This window comes from Tyto alba, unplaced genomic scaffold (genome assembly GCF_018691265.1).
Source record: "Tyto alba isolate M040663 unplaced genomic scaffold, T.alba_DEE_v4.0 Super-Scaffold_5, whole genome shotgun sequence".
NCBI lineage: Eukaryota > Metazoa > Chordata > Aves > Strigiformes > Tytonidae > Tyto > Tyto alba.
In genome coordinates this window covers 21,263,054-21,281,344 of record NW_024881326.1, presented here as the reverse complement: position 1 = coordinate 21,281,344, position 18,291 = coordinate 21,263,054, and the positions used below count along the sequence as shown (strand labels likewise).

Below are 18,291 nucleotides of genomic sequence, written 5' to 3'. Positions count from 1 at the left end.
TTTGAATTGTATACCACCAGAGAGGGAACACGCACCCATGACACCTCAGAGGGAAAACTGTTTCCCATCTTTAGCAAAAAGGCAGTAAAACTCACTAATTTATGTCTGAGAAAAAGCTAACCAGTGCTCATCTCTGTGCTATACTATTATTTAGACTCCTAATTAAGTTGTATTTAACTTAGTTTTCCTAAGGCAGTGTGTCTTTGTGTGTACACATTAAGTTGTGAAACAACTGTCAAGTTTATCTGAATTTAGTAGAAATACTAAAGTCTCAAAGTTGTTGAATTCCGATAACATTAATAAAAAAGGCAAGTGGAAAGATTCTATGAATGTCCTCACTGGGGGAAAGTAATGGGCATTAGAGAATGCCTCTTACTAGGTACTGGAAAACCATATAGGATGCTTATTTTGGAAGCCAGGCTTTGATTAGTTTCACTACTCAGAAAACTTCTTATTGAATACTTATCTGCCTTTCTTGCAGTTGCTGGATTCAGGAGGACATAGTGTTTTACATGTCTGTTGTGGCCTACGTCCTCTTAATATTTTTGACGAATACAGCCATGTTCATCACTGTTCTGCTTCAAATCCAGTCTGTGAAGTCAAGGACACAAAGGAGATCCAGATTCTGGAAACGGGGTTTTCTTCGAGACCTCAAAAGTGCTTTCAGCTTGATGTTCCTTTTGGGCTTAACTTGGGGCTTTGTCTTTTTTGCCTGGGGAGCAGTGAGGATATTTTTCTTGTATCTTTTCAGCATTTTTAACACTTTGCAAGGTAATTTCTGAATGGAGTACCGCTATAAATATAACAGTTTAGGGCTGTGGAGTAGAAATAAATTTGTAATGTCATGTAATTCAAGAATGGGGGGAGAGGAGTGCTCATATAACTTTTGTGTTACAGTGTTTAGCTATTTGCATAGGAAAGCTCCACTGCAGTGGGATAATAGTGTTGTTTAGATAGCACTGCTGTGATAGATACGCTGTTAAAGACATGAATCTATGCCTTTGAAAGTGGGTTCCAATAAACGCATCGTTTCAGGGGCTGACATAATCCTTTTGAACTGGGCATAAAAACAGTTGATAGAATCTACAGTGACTTGCAGATTATTCTCTGAACAAATCTGCAGCAAGCTCTTCCCATTACCCTTTCATATGCACAAAGGACTAGGTACCATTCTGGGCCAACATGCTGCCGGCCCAGGGAGCACCTCTCTGCCCATACATAACATACTGGTAACTGAGTGGCAGAGAAAAAGTTTAGAGAAGGGAGAGCAGGTTGGAGAATCCACCTGAAAACCTGTGAATTTCTCTTCTTACTTCTCTAGGGTTCTTTATCTTTGTGTTTCACTGCTTAATGAAGGAAGAAGTAGTGAAGCAGTGCCAAGTACACTTTTGCTGGGAAAGACTGCGTCTGAGAAATTATCCTGGTAAGCATTGAGGGGTTTTGTTTAGCCTGACTCATAAGTCTTTGCCTGCTACTGGCATCACATTTGTTCTACATTAGGAAATAAGGCTCCCCTGAATAGCCTTTCTGCATTGCATTGGATAATTGTTCTCTAAAAGGTTTTTGTCCTCTTCCATTACCTGCTTATATGTTATGATGATGGGGTGACAGCATGCAGTAAGAAACATGGATTTGCAAAAAAGATTTCAGTCAGGTCTCTTATTCTGTTCTCACATGCCATTCAGTGTTCCCTTATGTGAGCTATGTTTTTTTTGTTGGCCTTCCAGTCTTCATAAAGACAAGATTCAGAAATTTATGCAGGATATTGGACATACTAGGAGCTAATCTTTATGCATAGGAGCTGGGTTTATTCAGCCTGGGAAGGAGAAGGGAGATGCAATTGCTGTCTTTGGCTATCTGAGGGGTGGCTATAGAGAACAGATAGATTCTTCTCAGAGGTGCACAGCAAGAAGACAAGAGGCAGTGCACCCAAATCACAGCTACGGAAATTCCCATCATTTATAAGGAAACTAATTTTTCACAATGATTGTAGCTAAATTATTTAGACTCCTAATTAATTCTCTCTACTGCCTCCTCTGGGACAGTGGCCCAGAGAGGCAGTAGAGAGAACCTCTCTCCATGGAGAGTCAAAATTCAGCTGGACAGGTGCCTGACCAACCTGATCCAAATCTGGGCAGGAGTGAAGGTTGGAGTGAAGACCCCCAAAGGACCCTTCCAACCTAAATTATTCTAAGACTCTGCTATCTACCAGCTCAGCAAGAAATAACATGGGCTGTAGCTTATTCTGGGCCACCCCAGTGATGTTGATTTTTCACAAAAATGTGGAAGAATTTAGTAACTTCAGTACCTCTGTGTGTCTGTCAGAATTAGTTGACATTATGAATGCGTATAACAAAGGAGAAGGTAAATCAGTTTAGTCTTTTCAGAAAACCAGACTAAAAATCCTGTATTAACACAGCAGTCCTGTGCATTGTGTGCTGCTGAGGAATACGTAGCTTTCCATTTGCAGAGAGGAAATTCAGTAAAAATGCTCTAAGTAGCACATTGAGTACTTTCCCTTGAGTATGAGCCAGCTTGATGCTGTATGATACAATAAGGTAAGGCTGCCATTCTTTTCCCTTGTGTATCTCCTGTCTTCTTTGGTATGTCCTTATCCAAATTAGTGTTACTAGACCAGGTCCCTAAAGGGGAAATAGAAGACTGAATTGCTGGTATCCAGCCCCACCTGCAGAAGTGTGACAGAGCTAGTGTAAAAATTAACAGCAGGAATTGTGCATTGTGCTGCACAGAGGCCCATGGCTTCAGGGCAGGTACAAGGATGGCACAAGAAGCAAGTAGAGACCTTTCTCCTCCCTGGTCTCTCGTAGTTTGAGATGTGACACCCGTACAGAATTTTATTCCTGTGCCTTCCACTCTCTGATTTCAGACTGGAGTGGGTCAGGTACAACTGCTGGATCTACACCAAGGCATTTAAACCACAAATCACCGTCCCAGGCTTTGTGGAGTCTAAATTCTAATGGAACAAGTTCAACTTTCAATGGTTCAGATTTCCTTCCCAGGACTTCTCCAGATATGAATTTTAGGATTGGTAAGAAAGCCAGTGCGCACAGCATAGACTGGAATGCAGTAAGTTCTATATGGTGACTGTCAAATCCCAACCAATGGAAATAAATAGGAAACCTTTCACTGCTTTGTCTGTGCCAGACTTCAGTCTGGGGTTAACTGTACTGAGGAAAGTAAGAAAGCCCTTAAGATCCTGGTATGGCTCTTCTCCGAAAGGAAGGGAACTCTCTGCTCAGCTTGCACCTCAGGTACCTAAGAGACATTCTACCCTGGGCCAGCTGGCTGTCATTCTCATGGGTCCTACTTCCAGCTAGGGAGCACCATAGTCTATCATCTCATGCATTAACAAAAAGAGCAAAGATCTTGGGATTACAGAAAGCTGATCAGGACCTGCTGTGCGCCTGTTTAATCCAGAAGAATCCCAGCAGGAGGTTTTGCCTTCCAAGATGGATAAACTGTTGCAGAACCATATTCTGAAAAAAAGACCTTTACAGGAATTCTGACCTAAGCACCAAGCATTCCTGGTTGTTTTTGGAAATACACTGGTTTCTGTCATTTCCCCAAAGATGTTAAATCAGTGAGCTCTGCACAGACAGGTTTCTTTCTAAATCTATTAAACCAAATTATTATAATGAAAAATTTTCCCTAATTCTTTTCCACAGCTGAAGTTCATTACAACCCTAGTGCTGTACCTCCAGAAGATGGTGAGACCAAGCATCCTTGTTCACGAAGAATACTACCCTTGGAAACGGGGCTGCACTGTCCACAGAAAGCAAGATTTTTTCATTGATACTGAATTTGTTTTCTTCTGATTATATAATAATGGTTCTCTTTTGTGGCATTTAGAAATAAACATTGATCTAAATAGTTACTTCTAATGTCCAGTTATCACTCTGAACACAATTAGAGCTAAACCATCCCACGATTCAACTCTCCAGGCTTCAGTGGAATGGCAGTACTGACCACTTAAGGATTTGGTCCCCCTGTGTTTCCAAGATTAGTTGCCATGTTAAACAGAGACTGAAGGCATTCTTTTACTCATGATTAGCCCTTCTCATAGTTTGTCGTCTTTTTTTTTTTTTTTTCTTTATACTGTCATGCCATCCCTCTGCTTCCTTCTTCATCTGATACTTATCCTCAGAACCTAATATCCATAATATTGAGTTTCAAGTAATTTTTTCGAGCCTGTTGTCTGACTGTCTCAGGCATGGACATCTAGGTTCCTCAGTCAGTATCTTTATGTTTTCTGAAATGGACTTCGACCAACTTACACATTAAGAAATTGGACTTGGCTTTCCAAGATGTTCCTTTCAGTTGTATGTTTTTATTTTCAGATGTGCTGGCACTGCTGACTTGGATTTAGATCTCTAAAGAGAAGTAGATGCGTGTTTAAATGTTTGAAAGTGCTGCCCAGTACCTTCAAATGGAATGTGGAAACAAGAAAAACTTAAATTCCCACTTCTAATGAGTATCCATGTGTAAGATATAGGTTTCAGATTACCTCTCTTGCAAAAAAAAAAAAACAAAAAACAAAAAACCAAAAACTCAGAACAATAGCAGATAAAATCCCACCATCTTTGAAGGCGGCGATTAAGAAGTTTGCCCTTGAGTAATGCTTTGTTGTGAATACAGCAGGAGATAAACGCCATTTCATAACATCACAGGAGAGATTTAACTTTCCTCTCCTACTAAAGAGGGGCTTTCTTTCAGCAAGTGTTTGAATTGGTAACTTGCCTGCTCAACCAGATCCTAGTTTCAGTCTTTAATGCCTTTCTCCATATCATTCAAGTAAAGATTTTTTTTATATAATTGCTAATATAGTAAAATACTAACCTGTACTGATGACAGAGAAGTAAAAAAAAATAATGGAGTGATGTCTTAGAGCTGGTATGTACGATAGCAAATACAAAAGGTTCTTTCATTCTGTGAATAACTCCCACACAGCAATTAGTGAAAAAAAGATGAGTATTTCAATGTACAGTAGCTACAGCCAGCCTACTTGAAATTAGACAGATCACCTTCAGTTCCTTGGCTTTCTGGGAGAAACGTTAGCATTAAAACCATGCAAACAAGTTCTACATCATACCCACTTGTTTCTAACTTGAAATTGCTTTCAATGAGAAAGAAATTTAATATAAAACACAGTTCAGTATGTCAGACACTTGAACTATCACCCTCTGCTCGTATTCTTTATTTTCATTAGTAAACTCTTTTTCCACAATCTGCTACTGAATACAAGTTTTCTCTGCTTTGCACTGAGGAGCAGGACATGCTGTGCAGTGCTGCTGCATGCTAAAGCTGTGCCTGACTCCCCTCGCATCCCTAGCCTGGCTGCTGCACACCCCAGGGGGTCCCATGAGGGTAAGGAAGGAGGCTGCAGAGCTCTTCAGAGGAACCGGAGCTTTGGTCCTCCCCTGAGTCCCTTTTTACACCAGTTTGTCTCTGCTATGATATCAGTAAGTCTAGGTGGATGGACAGTCTGACCCTGTTTCCCTCTCTACCACTCTGCTTTGATCCTCACTGTTCTCCTTTGTGCAGGAATTCTTTCTGCATCCACTTCACAGGACAGAAGGTAATAGGATTAAATTTAGACTAGACATTAAGTAACAATTTCTAATTTTAAGGAATTAGTGGTCTAGAGAGCACATAGAAATGCCATCACTGCAGGTCTTAAAAAACACTCATAGTGATAAGACAAGTATCTGCCAGAGTTGGTATAAGTAAAGTTGATTTTGCCCTAAGGCAAAGGATGGACTGGAAGGCCTGTTGAAAGTTCTCCCAACTCTTTTCTATTTCCTATTCTCCCAACTCTTTTCCCAATTTTCTATTACTCTAATTTAAAATAAAAAGGCAGCAAAAGAGGATCAATATGAAACTGGCCTTGTCTCCTGCATACTGTAATTGTTTTATTACATTCCTGATAAAGATGACATGTATGACATTTTCTAACGTTTTTGCTAAAGGTCCTCATAACATTATTAAATGATTAGAAGCAACAAGGATTTGGATAAAAGCTGGAGAAGCAGTGAGAAAAGTGCTGGAATATTTAAGACTTCTCAGGCTAATGATAAACGGCTGGAAATGCCATTTCTTGGGCAGATCCATCAGTGTGTTTCCTGCTTTGGAGGTTAACAGCAGGAAGAAGAGCAAGCTGCACGGCATGGAGCGATGTCAGGACTCCGTTCTTGCTGTTGATTTTTTTTCTATTCAAAAAGCAAAATCTGGAAGTAAATTTTTAAAAACCTGTCAACTTGCTTATGTAAAATGCAAAATGCTGTTTGTTCTGGGAAGATGGTTAGCTCACTTCCACTCTCCATCTTATCCCTAATGGCTTTTCCGGCTACACAATGTATCATTTATGTTTCAAGCATCGCATTGTTTAGGTTGTCAGCAGGAATGAAGGTGTGTAATTTTCTTTGGGCTGAAATAATATCTTCTGCACCGGCACCATTACATTTGCTCTTCTCCCACATATCTATGCTGACATTCTGTCACAGAACTGTGCATTGATGGTTTTCACAGAGAGGACATGCACAAAGACAAACCTAATAAAAAATTGCTGTGTGCTTGTGATGCACAACCTAATAACTTTAAGTGATGGGAACGGCTTCTGCAGCTCTGGCTTGAACGTGACCTGGCGGCCAGCGGTGCGTTACCGACATGAACGCATCCTCCTCCCTGCGGTTTTGATTTTATCAGTTGACTCCGCTCACTCCCTGAGAAAGCAGCAAGCTGAAAGCTCCTTTGATTTCTAAGTCATTCTCATTTACTTCTAGACTGCTTATTTTTAGTGATACATACACCAGGAAATGCGTGCTCTGTGTTAAAGGAATGAAAGAAGGACTTCTGAAAGTATATTTATCTACTGAAGACAATCATTTGATGTCAGATCTCAGTGGGTTGTTAACAATAGGTTAGACGATGCAAATTAAATAAAAAATGATAGTAAAATCACTGCAGCAGCTGTGGTGACTTGGGCAAAACCCTCCCCACTCCCATCCTGCTATTTAGACCAGCACAGAACTCCACCACCCTTCATACCAGCTAAGTCAGTGGATGCAGATCCGAGGTCTAGGCAGCTCACTCAAGGGTCCCTGGAGACTTTTTATGTCTCTGCATGAACAAGTGGCTAAAGCTGCCTTCTAGCTCAATGTATGTACAGTGCTTTGACAACCATGTGACAGACAAATGTTACATAGGATGATAGCTAAGGGTCAGTGCAGCTTGTTAAGTTTTCTTCTGACAGCTTATGAATCTTCAGCAGTGGTTAGCAATACAGGTTAGCAATACTTACGCCCAAGATGTATAATTATTTCTAAACTTAGCAGGCAGTTATTACTGGGACAATGAAAGAAATGTCATTATGGGAAATGATTTGAGATTAAAAATCAAAATACTGGGAAGATAATTACCTATTGTGTAAGATGATTTTTAAGTCTTAATGCACAATACACTGTGCATTTAGGTATCAGAAAGTATTTAGCATGTAATGGCACTCTAATGGTTCTAAATTAAATGTATTACTGAGAGTTTAAAGGATGCCCAAAAGAATGATGCATGCTATATTGCTTCATTGCCTCATTGTTCCTATCATAGAAGAAATTCAAGGATACATTCCAGAGTTTATTTTTCTCTCTTTTCCAGGAAATGATACCAGGATTTCACTGGCCATTCCCATACTGAAACTGGCTGGGGAAAGTCTTGGAAAAGGAGGCTGGAAGGGATGCAAGAATGGAGAAACAGGATAAAAGGTATTTGGAGCCATTGATTAATGACAGTATTTGGGATCCTGTCACAGGCAGACCGTGTCCCATTAATCCACTGAACAGTTTGGATTTAGACATTGTAATAAAATCAGAAGCTGTTTTCTTTTATTTCAACTAAGAAGATATCCTTCTTGTTGCTGTATTGCTGAATGCTGCTCCTGACAGCTCATCCGAACTGACCTTCCGTCTCACCCTCGTAACACTCAGGGCTGGGAAGGTGTTACTTTTGCTCCTAGATGTGCTGATAAGTCTTGTGGTATTTGAAAGTGTAACTGGAGAGCTCATCTTCAGTTCCAAAAAACAAGGACACAGTTCCAATCAAACATTACTGCAGGATTTGATGCCCTGAGTCTCAGTGCCTGCACAACTCTCTCTGCCCTTGGCGTACAATCAACTCCACACAGGTGATAGGGAGATAAAACAAGTAATAAACCACAGTATTTTTCTCCCAAATGGGTCATCTTTGACAATGAACGGTTACCCTCTGCTATGAATGTGGCACAACCAAGGAAATTGTCATTAAAGTGGGCTGAAAAGATATTTTTCCTTTTAATAGCTCAGTAGTTGTTTTGTCTCCAACTACTGCGGACACTGGGCAATGGTAAAAAGTCAAAGTAGAGGACAGAGGAGATGTTCCCTCTTAGTGGTGAAAAGCATCAGATTGACAGACTCTGAAACCAAGCTCTTGTGCTCAGAAGTGAAGAAATCCAGTGCGGGCAGTGCCTTCTGCAACCTGCCTCCCCGCTGCCTGACACCCGTAGCTCTGACAGGGATCCCTGGCGAGATGTGGAACTGATGTTCTCTCTGTTTCAGGAAGGACTCAGATGTAGCGCACGGAAATGACTCATTCCCGTTCTCACAGTAGGACAGAGCAGAACTGGAAACAGCCCTGGATGTGTTAGCAATCTGCTCTAAACATGGGCCGCTGTCTCTGACATCGACGCTCACTCCGGGTGTGCTTTCAGGGTTTCCATTCAATACTTGCCTGTCTGAACACTAGAAAATGGATTGGGAACAGTCACACAAGTCATACAGTCCATCAAATGGCTGTCAAATAAAAGCTTCATCCTTACTATTGACATGAGTTATGATACTCTTTGTCCTCTCACCTTGCCATTTTTTGTCATGCTATTGGCAATTTCAATTTAAAGAGAGGACGCTAAAGCTGCAACACAGATGCAACTCAGAAACAAGGCAATTACGTGCACCCATCCCTGAGGATGTCACCTCTAGAGCAGGGACTCCTCTTCCCAAAACAGAGGTGCCAAAGCAGTTCAGAAAACACTAGGAAGAAAAAGTTATTTCAGATAACATAATTCTAGTTATAACTGCAGAGTCTAACTTACAGGCTAGAGTTGTTACAGGATTCCAGGTCAGGACTTCTTGATGGAGGAGCAAAAAGCCTTCCTTCATCTTTATGTCAAAAGAAGATGACCTAAAATGAAGGCTACTGAGATTTGCTGGAAGGGAAAGATTTACATTGATCTGGGCAGACTGTTCAACTTCAAATCCGTTTTCTACCTCCAGGGAGGAGTGAGAAGAATGTGCCTGTGGTGACCCAATGACAGAGTCCTGCTCTACGCTGAACAGCCTGGGCATGTGGATAGCAATCAGGCTCATTTATAGAAGAGATATTAATCTGAGAAAAGCCTTTTATAAGAGAGGATGCCACAACAGAGTCTACCAAAATTCAGGATTGGGATAGACAAGCTGTTCTGTATCTCTCTGCTGTTAACACCCAAAGAACATAAACGTCAGTTTGCTCAGTGGAGAGACAGAAAGATACATCAGCCAGCAATAAACAGATGGCGAAATTGCTAGGAGAGACAATCAAAGCAAGGGTCGAAAATGAGTTTGAGACATAAAAGAAGAATTAAGACAACGAAATAGTTCTATGCAGAAACGATACAAATAATGGCCTCAGAAAGTGAGTTAAAATAAACCTAAAAAAACCAGGCTGGCTAATACAGCTGTGGTTCAGTGTGTATCAGCTTTGTGTTCCTAGCACTCTGGCTACGAAGTATTTTGACATATTTGCATAGATAATGATCAATGCCGCATGAACAATGTACACTGAAATAACAAGAATATGCTACACAAAATAATTACAATTTTGGAAAATCAGTTTCTTTAATGAGAGTTAAGAGTTTGGCTGTTCTCTCCATATTTTGGCTTGGTGCAGAGCAAATGGTTCTGAAAGATTTTTCTGAGTGGGTGACACTACGCAGCACATGGAAATGACTTAAGTCAGCAGTCACACTGCATTAAAACGGAAAATTTGCATTAAAAATACAGCTAAATGATATACTCTTGACTATTTCACTCATTTTTTTTTGCAGCATGGAGTTCAAAAGGAACATTCATTTTCTGTGAAGCCCGGTAAGTGAAACAGTATCCAGAATTACCCAAATTGCTTTTCTCTTTTCACCAGAAGACAGAGCTCTAAAATAACGCCTTACAGTTGTTTACTGTTTGGAATAATGATGCCATTCTCCTCCTTTTCAGCTGGATTTGCACAACTATTAGAAGCTATCGGAATCTCTGTTAAAAGTGTAGTGTGTTTTCTCCTGTCTGGTTTCTATCCATGACGCTAATGAAGAGCATACAAAATTGATGAACATAAACAGATTGCATATTTGATGTTTACTATCTGTCCTTCAGGCTTTTGTGGGATCTGGAGAAGGTTATTTTGTGTGCTTTTTCCAAATAATATTTTTCACCTCCTAACCATCAACTAAGACAGTATTTTATGCTCCATAAAGAGAGAACCTGGCCGACTAGCTAAAACCTGCAGTAATACATGGACTGTAGGAAGAATTGTGAGAAACGAAATAGCTTCCTTCTGCCAGATTTCCCCAAGGAGGTAGAAATCTGGGAAAAATATGATCTCTCAGTAGAAAGATAAAACCAAGGAGAATTTCATGCTGCTGTGAGCTGGGTTAGACAGAGGTACTGTGCCCTATTAGAGACAGCAGGGAAAATGTGTCTGCGTTTCCAGGTAAGGTGGGCTTCTAAAGTATGAAGCATCAGACTGAGCATTCAGGTTCAGCTATATGAATTCAGGTCCAGTTTGGAATAAACAGCACATGACAAACCAGGAATAAACAGAATTTTAAGCTCCTGCCACTTTCTGGGGTTGCTTTCATCTGTGGCACTTGTTGGCATCCTTACAAGGTTTAAATATGGGTTGGGAGGTCTGTCACCTTTCCCTTCACACCTGAATCATCCCCCAAACCAACTGTAGGGAGCACCTCACAGCTCAAGAGTTCCCAATCCTCTGGATTATCTCTTACACAGAGGGTATCAGTTCAGGTCCTCTATCCTGCCATACAAAATGGTTGAGTGACAGAATAAGCTCAGCCTCAGATTTCATATCGTCAGCCCTAATCTCTCGGATGGCTCTGAAAGCTGTGGGACTGTAGGAGGTTGGGATTTTTGATGCTAACTGAATTTGGTGCATCAACCACCCTCTAGGGCAATTCAAGGCAAGTAACAAGTTTCTCTCAGCTAAATTCCAATTTCAGCTAAACACCTGATGTTTCATTCAGGTGCCACCCTTGCGTATTCAACACTTGGTGGAGAGCAATTAGTCCCCAATATTTGGTGATACCCTACTTCTCCTATACAGGAAATCTAAACATTTTATGTAACTATCTGACATTAAACTGTCACAATCTGTTACAGTTGCTGAACTCTGTATTAAATATAATGCACAGTACTACACCAATGTGGGTGGACAACATAATCGGGCATCCTCAAAGGCACCTAAATCTGTGAGCAACCTACATACTGTGCCTGCATAAAGGATATATTATGGTTGATCGTGACAAGAACTCCTCTTCTAAAAGCACTTTCAAAAAACGTAACTGGAATTTTTAACCCATGCATCCTTTTTGTATCAGTGACTCCTTCTTCCACCTGGCCACAGCATTGGTCTTCCATCTGATCAACCATCTACCACCTACCAGCTGGTCTGTCACCACCTGACACCAATGGCATAGTTGTGTTTGCAAGCGCTAGGACTGGGAGAGGGAAATTAGACTTTTCATGCAGAGTACTTAGAGGAGTTTTTTTGAGTAAAAGAAACAAACTTGGATGTTGTATGTCTCTGTGTGTGCAGCTAAAAATAAAGGGACTCAGCAATAAGATTGCTTTTGTGATTTGAGCAGAGTACCTTCTCTACTCAAACATCACAACTGAAGAACAGTCTGGAGGAAAAAATATTCCAGCTACTGATCTTAATTTTCAAGGCATAAAGCTCAGTCCTTTGATATCTTTTTCACTTCCACTATTTAGAAATTACATCTTGGCTTTCTTAATTTCAGGAGATTTAACTCAATAGGTCACATTCCTTGTACCTTAGTTTACATTAAAGTTAATCAGGAGTTCATTACAGAGCAGAGTTTAAGATCTGACTGTTGTCTAATTTAAAGGTAGCAAGCTCCATAGTACTAACATGTTTGACTGAGATAGCATCATGAAAATTTATTTTTCTCCCAGAAGATTTGAATCATCAGTTGTACCATCCAAAGCCAAGAAATACTTGGATTATTGCAAGATAACAGGCTTCCGTACAGCAAATATCTATAAACCTGTTCAAACTTCAGCATAAGTTGTGGGTTTGATGGCAATGGGACTGTTTCAAGGGAGAAACCTAAGCTTTAATAAAAGTGTTAGGAGGATTATGGCCATAAATTTTGATCTTATATTGCCTTTTGGAAGGTCACTGCATTACTGTGATAGAAAGACTGATCAGAGTAGTCAAGTACAGGCTGTCTCTCAGCAAATACTACATATATTCTCAGATATTTTATCTGCCATTAAGGTATACTGTACAGTTTTGCATTAAATTAGTATAGTCTATGCTTACTTGTATTATTGAGAAAATTATTTCAGGTTTTAATTTGATTTCCTTTTTAAAATATTCTGAAAAATACTAACAAACACTTGCTAGGTAATATCCAAACCCTAATGCTACAGTAATCACAACACAATATTTACTTGCCAGATACCTCCAAGAAAAAAAACATCATTTCAGTTAACATCTTTTAAGAAACCCCTTTTTTCTTTTTTCCTCCTCCCTCTCTGCTCCACTAGCTGAAAAGCCAATAAAAAAATTCTCCACCTCCTACACAGTTCAGAACAAGATCTGTGTGCATTTCTCCTAGGCATGTTTCAAGACCCAGAAGGAGATGAAAGTAGTTAATGTGCAACGGGAATCTTAATTTCAGACACAAATCTGTACCTTTCTATTGACCTTCCTGATATGCTGCAAGTTAAATATTAAAAAATTTTTTGATCAATTTAAGTCCAGCCTGAGGAGAAGAAACAGTTAAAGAAATGTCTCAAGTATACTTGCATTCAGCTAATCAGACTTTGCGTGCATCTACAAATGGTTCAGAACTGAAATCAATCATTGATAATGAAACCACAAATGAAAAATGGACCGAAGACTCCTTTCCAGGATTAGAAATACTATGTACAATTTATGTTACATATGCTGTGATCATTTCAGTGGGTCTCCTTGGAAATGCTATACTCATCAAAGTCTTTTTCAAGATTAAATCAATGCAGACGGTTCCAAACATCTTCATCACCAGCCTGGCATTTGGAGACCTACTGCTTTTATTAACTTGTGTGCCTGTAGATGCAACACGTTATATTGTGGATACCTGGCTCTTCGGAAGAATTGGGTGCAAGCTGCTGTCTTTTATCCAGTTAACCTCAGTTGGAGTATCAGTGTTTACCCTGACTGTTCTCAGTGCTGACAGGTGGGTCTGATGCAACTGATTTGCCAGGAGATACCGCAGGTGTGAAGTTAGAAATGACTAGAAGAGCAGAAATGATCATTTTGCACAGTATTAAATGGCACATTGTAATAGACTTTTTAAAAAAAAAACAAAACAAAACAAAAAAAAAAAAAAAAAAACAACCAACCAATCTCTTTCCCATTTAATTTTAAAATGTGTGTTAGAAAAATTGGAGCAGTTCTTTTTAATGGCATGAAGTGAGAAGGACTCTTTAAGTCTTTTGACCTTTTATTAGCTTAAAGTACAGTGCAGCATTTTTTTCTCAATTGCACAGGAAAGGGAAATTTCTTAAGACAGGGAAAAGACAGTATATTGGTGCTATCTAGTGGTGCACTAAAGTAGTCAAGGAAGGTGAAAATTAAAACTGTGAAAATGACTGAGTGGAAATCCTTTGTCCTATGCACTCAGGGAGGCTCCAAAATCCCAGAACATAAAAGATTGACATGTGGGGTAAAAAAACAAAAGAAAACACAGAACAGACTGGGGGACAAATGAATGACTCTCATGGTTTGATAGTTACTGTAATATTATGGTAATTTTCAGCTTGATGTGTGCTTAGTGTGACATGGCACAATTTCAGTATTTTCTCTTATAGCTCTTAAATATTTTCCAGAGATATTTTATCCCAGAGGTCCTGAAATTAAAATCAGGTTATAATAACAGCACTGTTAGTAGGGATCAGTGCTCCCATCTGACTGCTGTCAGGCATTGCTCAACAATCAGGTTTCCATGCACTTATTGTCCGTATGAACAAAAGTAAGATGAGATTTCAGTTCAATCAGCAGGAGCATGTCAAGGAGCAGAAAAATCCAAAATGAATTTTAGTATTAAGAGAGAAAAAGATTTTCATCTTGTATGCCAGATACTGTGTATGTAACAGCAAGTAGTTCATGTGTTCAGAATTTAAGCAATGCTACTGTTACTGTACTTCCCAAAAAATCAGCCAACACAGGAATGGCCATACTGGTTCAGATCAAGGGTCCATGTAGGCCGATATCAGCCTCCAGCAGTGGTATGATAAGGACAAGAAAAGACACATAGGAAGAATAGAAACCACTGTCCAACACTACATTTATACCCTAAGCCTTCAGTTGACCACCTGAACAGATGTGGTTTCTGTCTATTTAATAACCTCAATGGATTTCTCTTTTGAACCTGTTTAGAAATGACTTTCACTACCTGTTGCATAGACAACTCCTTTTTTTTTTTTTTGCTTTGCCAGTGGCTTCATTTGATGGCCCCGGCTCTTGTGCCAGAACAGACAGTGATAACCACCCATCTCCTCAGGCTACTTATGTTATATTCCATCCTTAGTATGAGTTTTTTGAGTTAAGGTGTGCAGAGCTGCACACAGTGTTCAAGAGTTCCATGAACCAGAGATACAAGTAATTGCACAATAGCCTCTCTTGCTCTCCATTGTTTTTCTAATAATTCCTAACATTTTGCTTTTTTGTTCATTTTCTAGGGTTTGGTGTGGGTTTTTTACTATTGCTGAATATTGAGCTGATGTTTTCACTGAACTATCACGGCTCCAAAGTCTTGGTCCTGTGAGACATCAATTCAGCATCCATCATGGACTAGTTGACCTTAAAGGTCCCTTCCAACCCCAACTATTCTATGATTCTATGATTTAGACACATAGCTGTTATGTAAATACTTCATGCTACATTTTCACAGGGTAACTATATGGTAAACTTACTGAGAAAGCTCAGAACATTCGTCATGTGTGCAATGCCAGACAATCATGTTCCAGTATGCTAGAAGAGCTTAAAGTCAATAAAAATGGTATTTATTTGATAAATAGCAATCCAGCTTGAAATTTTCTATATATATTTGCCTAGAGGAGAAAAAGACCAGATCCTCAGGTTATGCAAAATGGTACAACTAAGATGTCTTATCTGCTGGATCCTTTTTCACTGCCTTTCCTTTCATGCCAGTCTCGTGTTCCCCTGGAGAGGTCTCTTCTTTCTGCGTCACTGAGAGACCCCGGTACTCTGGGAGCAGGGTATATTGTTTCCAGTGCTTCATCCGCCTTTGTGGCAGTTGGTCCTTTTCCCATGTCCCATTTCCACACAGATTTTCACACATCTATAGATTTATCCTGATTTTTCTCATACATCTGACTCAGTCCACATGCTGCAGAATCACAGCCATGAATCAACAGCAGTGTTAGCTCCTGTTTTATAAATATGAATGAATACCGGAACACTATTTTGAGTCAGATCACTGCACTCAGCTGGGATCCTAAGAACATGGAAGAAAGGAGGGTTGTACATGCTTGCTTTCATGTATTTATAAAATAGTTAACCAGTTTCATACCCTTACCAGTTTTACATACTCATTCCCTCATTTACCTTTCTAGGCAGCATCATAAAAATAGGAGAGATGATTGCCCTCACTGATCCTAACCCAAACAACAGAAGTCATCTTTAATTAGGAAGGCTTTAATGACAGGTCCTGTCAGCCAACTCATTAGAATACATGTTTAAAATTAACTTTTACATTTCCATCTTAATTACAAAGAGCTAGTATCTGTTTTCATTTCCAACACGATTCTACCACCCTTAGTTCAGTGAGAACAGACATGGCTTTATCCTCAAGAAGTCTGCATTGTCGGTATTTATTTGTATTTATTCTGACAGTGATGTTGTTGGTTTTAGGTACAGAGCCATCGTTAAGCCCTTGGAACTGCAGACTTCAGATGCGCTACTAAAGACCTGCTGTAAAGCTGGCTGTGTTTGGATCATCTCCATGATATTTGCTATCCCAGAGGCTGTTTTTTCAGATTTGTATTCTTTCAGCAATCCTGAGAAAAATGTAACTTTTGAGGCATGTGCCCCCTATCCTGTGTCTGAGAAGATCCTGCAGGAAGCTCACTCCCTGGTTTGCTTCTTAGTGTTCTATATTGTACCCTTAGCTGTCATTTCTGTCTACTATTTTCTTATTGCCAGAACGTTATATAAAAGTACATCCAACATGCCAGCAGAAGAACATGGTCATGCTCGTAAGCAGGTAAGCTATGATCAAGCAATGAAGTGTCCAATTTTACAAAATCTATCATGCTGATTAAGTCTGAATTCTTGGGTGCAAAACCTTTACCTGATAACAGAGTAAAAAGCTCCATAAACTCAGCCCATATTAGCAATCCAAATTCAGTGAGTGTGCATACTTTCCTAAAGAGGGATGGGGTTTGTTTTGCTTTAGTATGACCCTGTTAAACTCAGAAGTTAAAATGTTGAATTGTAAACACTGAGACATGTGAGCTGACACATTAACTATTGTACTTTTAAATCCTAGTCTAGATGAAATTGACACATGATATATAATGGAAAGGGAATGTGCTCTGCACTGGAAATAACTTGTTAAAAAAATTATGAAATAGATCTATTTTTCTGTTGGTTTCTTGTTTGGTATTTTTTTTTGTTGTTGGTGGTGGTTTTTTTTGGTTGGTTTTTTTTTTTTTTTTGGTTACTAACGCATTTAGACTTTTAGACCCCTTTGAAAATCAACGCCAGCTACCTAAACATGTGTTACTAATTTCTATTAATACCAGACACGCATTATTTTCTTCTAGATTGAATCCCGCAAGAGAGTCGCAAAAACAGTGCTGGTGCTTGTTGCTTTGTTTGCCTTTTGCTGGTTGCCTAACCACATCCTATACCTATACCGCTCTTTTACATACCATGCTTCTGTAGATGCTTCCACCTTTCATCTGATAGCTACTATTTTTTCCCGTGCCTTGGCCTTCAGTAATTCCTGCGTCAATCCTTTTGCTCTTTATTGGCTGAGTAAAAGTTTTCGGCAACATTTTAAAAAGCAAGTCTCGTGCTGCAAGGCAAAATTTCGTACCAAGCCTCCTAGTGCTACCCACAGTAATACACCTACCAGAGCCCTGTCAGTCACGGGCAGCACACATGGCTCAGAAATTAGTGTTACACTGCTAACAGATTATAGTATCACAAAAGAAGAGGAAAGTGTTTAGTCTGTCTGGGATGAAGAAGGACAGAAACCGAGCCTTTGCAATCAAGTCACTGCTACCGGGATCCTGGAAAGAGGTGCCATACCTTGCCCTGTCTGTGAAAGAGTTTTCATCAGGAGTTCCTCATTTTTTTAAATATACAATCAAGAAATCAAACTGTGTAGGAGAAGAAGCTGCAATAGCTGAACTTTCCAGCGTAAGTAAGCTCAAAGGGACTGTTCATGTTGCCAAACACAAACTCGGATCCCTAGCTGGAATTTCTGGACTGGGCAGGACAGGAGTCAGCAGCGTTGGTGTGCGAATTGGCTGTAAGGATGGTTTTGTTCTTGGGGACTTGTTCTTTGACTTGTGACTGAGAGCTGCCTCTGCCAAGTACTTGCATCTACAGCAAGCAAGCAAAACTATGTATCTTCATAACACAATCAACCAGGCAGGTTTTTATTTCTTTTCTTGTCCTGAATGTAAAAAATTGGTAAACACATCAGAAAGCATGCTAAAATGAAAGAATGCTAAGGTTTGTAGTATGGTGCACTAAAGAAAAGAAAAAGCATTATGGGCCAGGTCCACACTAGCCTTTGCTCTGTCAGCGATTTACTTTGAAACTCTGGGTAAGAGCTGACTGCTGAGTAGAGAGATGCCCTTCTCAGTTCCTAAGGAAGTCAAGGGAATCAGCAGGTGATCATCTCTCTGAAAAAGCTATAATCATCTTTAA

The 18,291-nt window shown here is 39.8% G+C and overlaps 2 protein-coding genes across 2 annotated transcripts in view; both read left to right on the top strand.

Moving 5' to 3' along the window:
• The window catches only part of ADGRG4 (adhesion G protein-coupled receptor G4), a 31,036-nt gene extending 27,181 nt beyond the window's left edge, over window positions 1-3,855 (top strand). The window contains exons 20-23 of the mRNA XM_042807554.1: window positions 482-771; window positions 1,322-1,423; window positions 2,888-3,049; window positions 3,687-3,855. Coding sequence (XP_042663488.1) covers window positions 482-771; window positions 1,322-1,423; window positions 2,888-3,049; window positions 3,687-3,814 — 682 coding nt within the window. The 3' untranslated portion in view covers window positions 3,815-3,855. The remainder of the gene's footprint in view (window positions 1-481; window positions 772-1,321; window positions 1,424-2,887; window positions 3,050-3,686) is intronic.
• Window positions 3,856-13,130: 9,275 nt separating this feature from the next.
• BRS3 (bombesin receptor subtype 3) lies at window positions 13,131-17,582 on the top strand. Its single transcript, XM_009973051.1, has 3 exons — window positions 13,131-13,561; window positions 16,261-16,612; window positions 17,175-17,582. The coding sequence occupies exons 1-3, from the start codon at window positions 13,131-13,133 to the stop codon at window positions 17,580-17,582; spliced, it is 1,191 nt and encodes a 396-aa protein (XP_009971353.1).
• Window positions 17,583-18,291: the final 709 nt, after the last annotated feature.

Excerpts from the sequence above, each read along its gene's own strand:
- BRS3 (XM_009973051.1), top strand. The coding sequence starts at position 13,131 with ATGTCTCAAGTATACTTGCATTCAGCTAATCAGACTTTGCGTGCATCT. Across the intron at positions 13,562-16,260 it reads ACTGTTCTCAGTGCTGACAG|GTACAGAGCCATCGTTAAGC; the intron begins GTGGGTCTGATG and ends TGTTGGTTTTAG. Across the intron at positions 16,613-17,174 it reads ATGGTCATGCTCGTAAGCAG|ATTGAATCCCGCAAGAGAGT; the intron begins GTAAGCTATGAT and ends ATTTTCTTCTAG.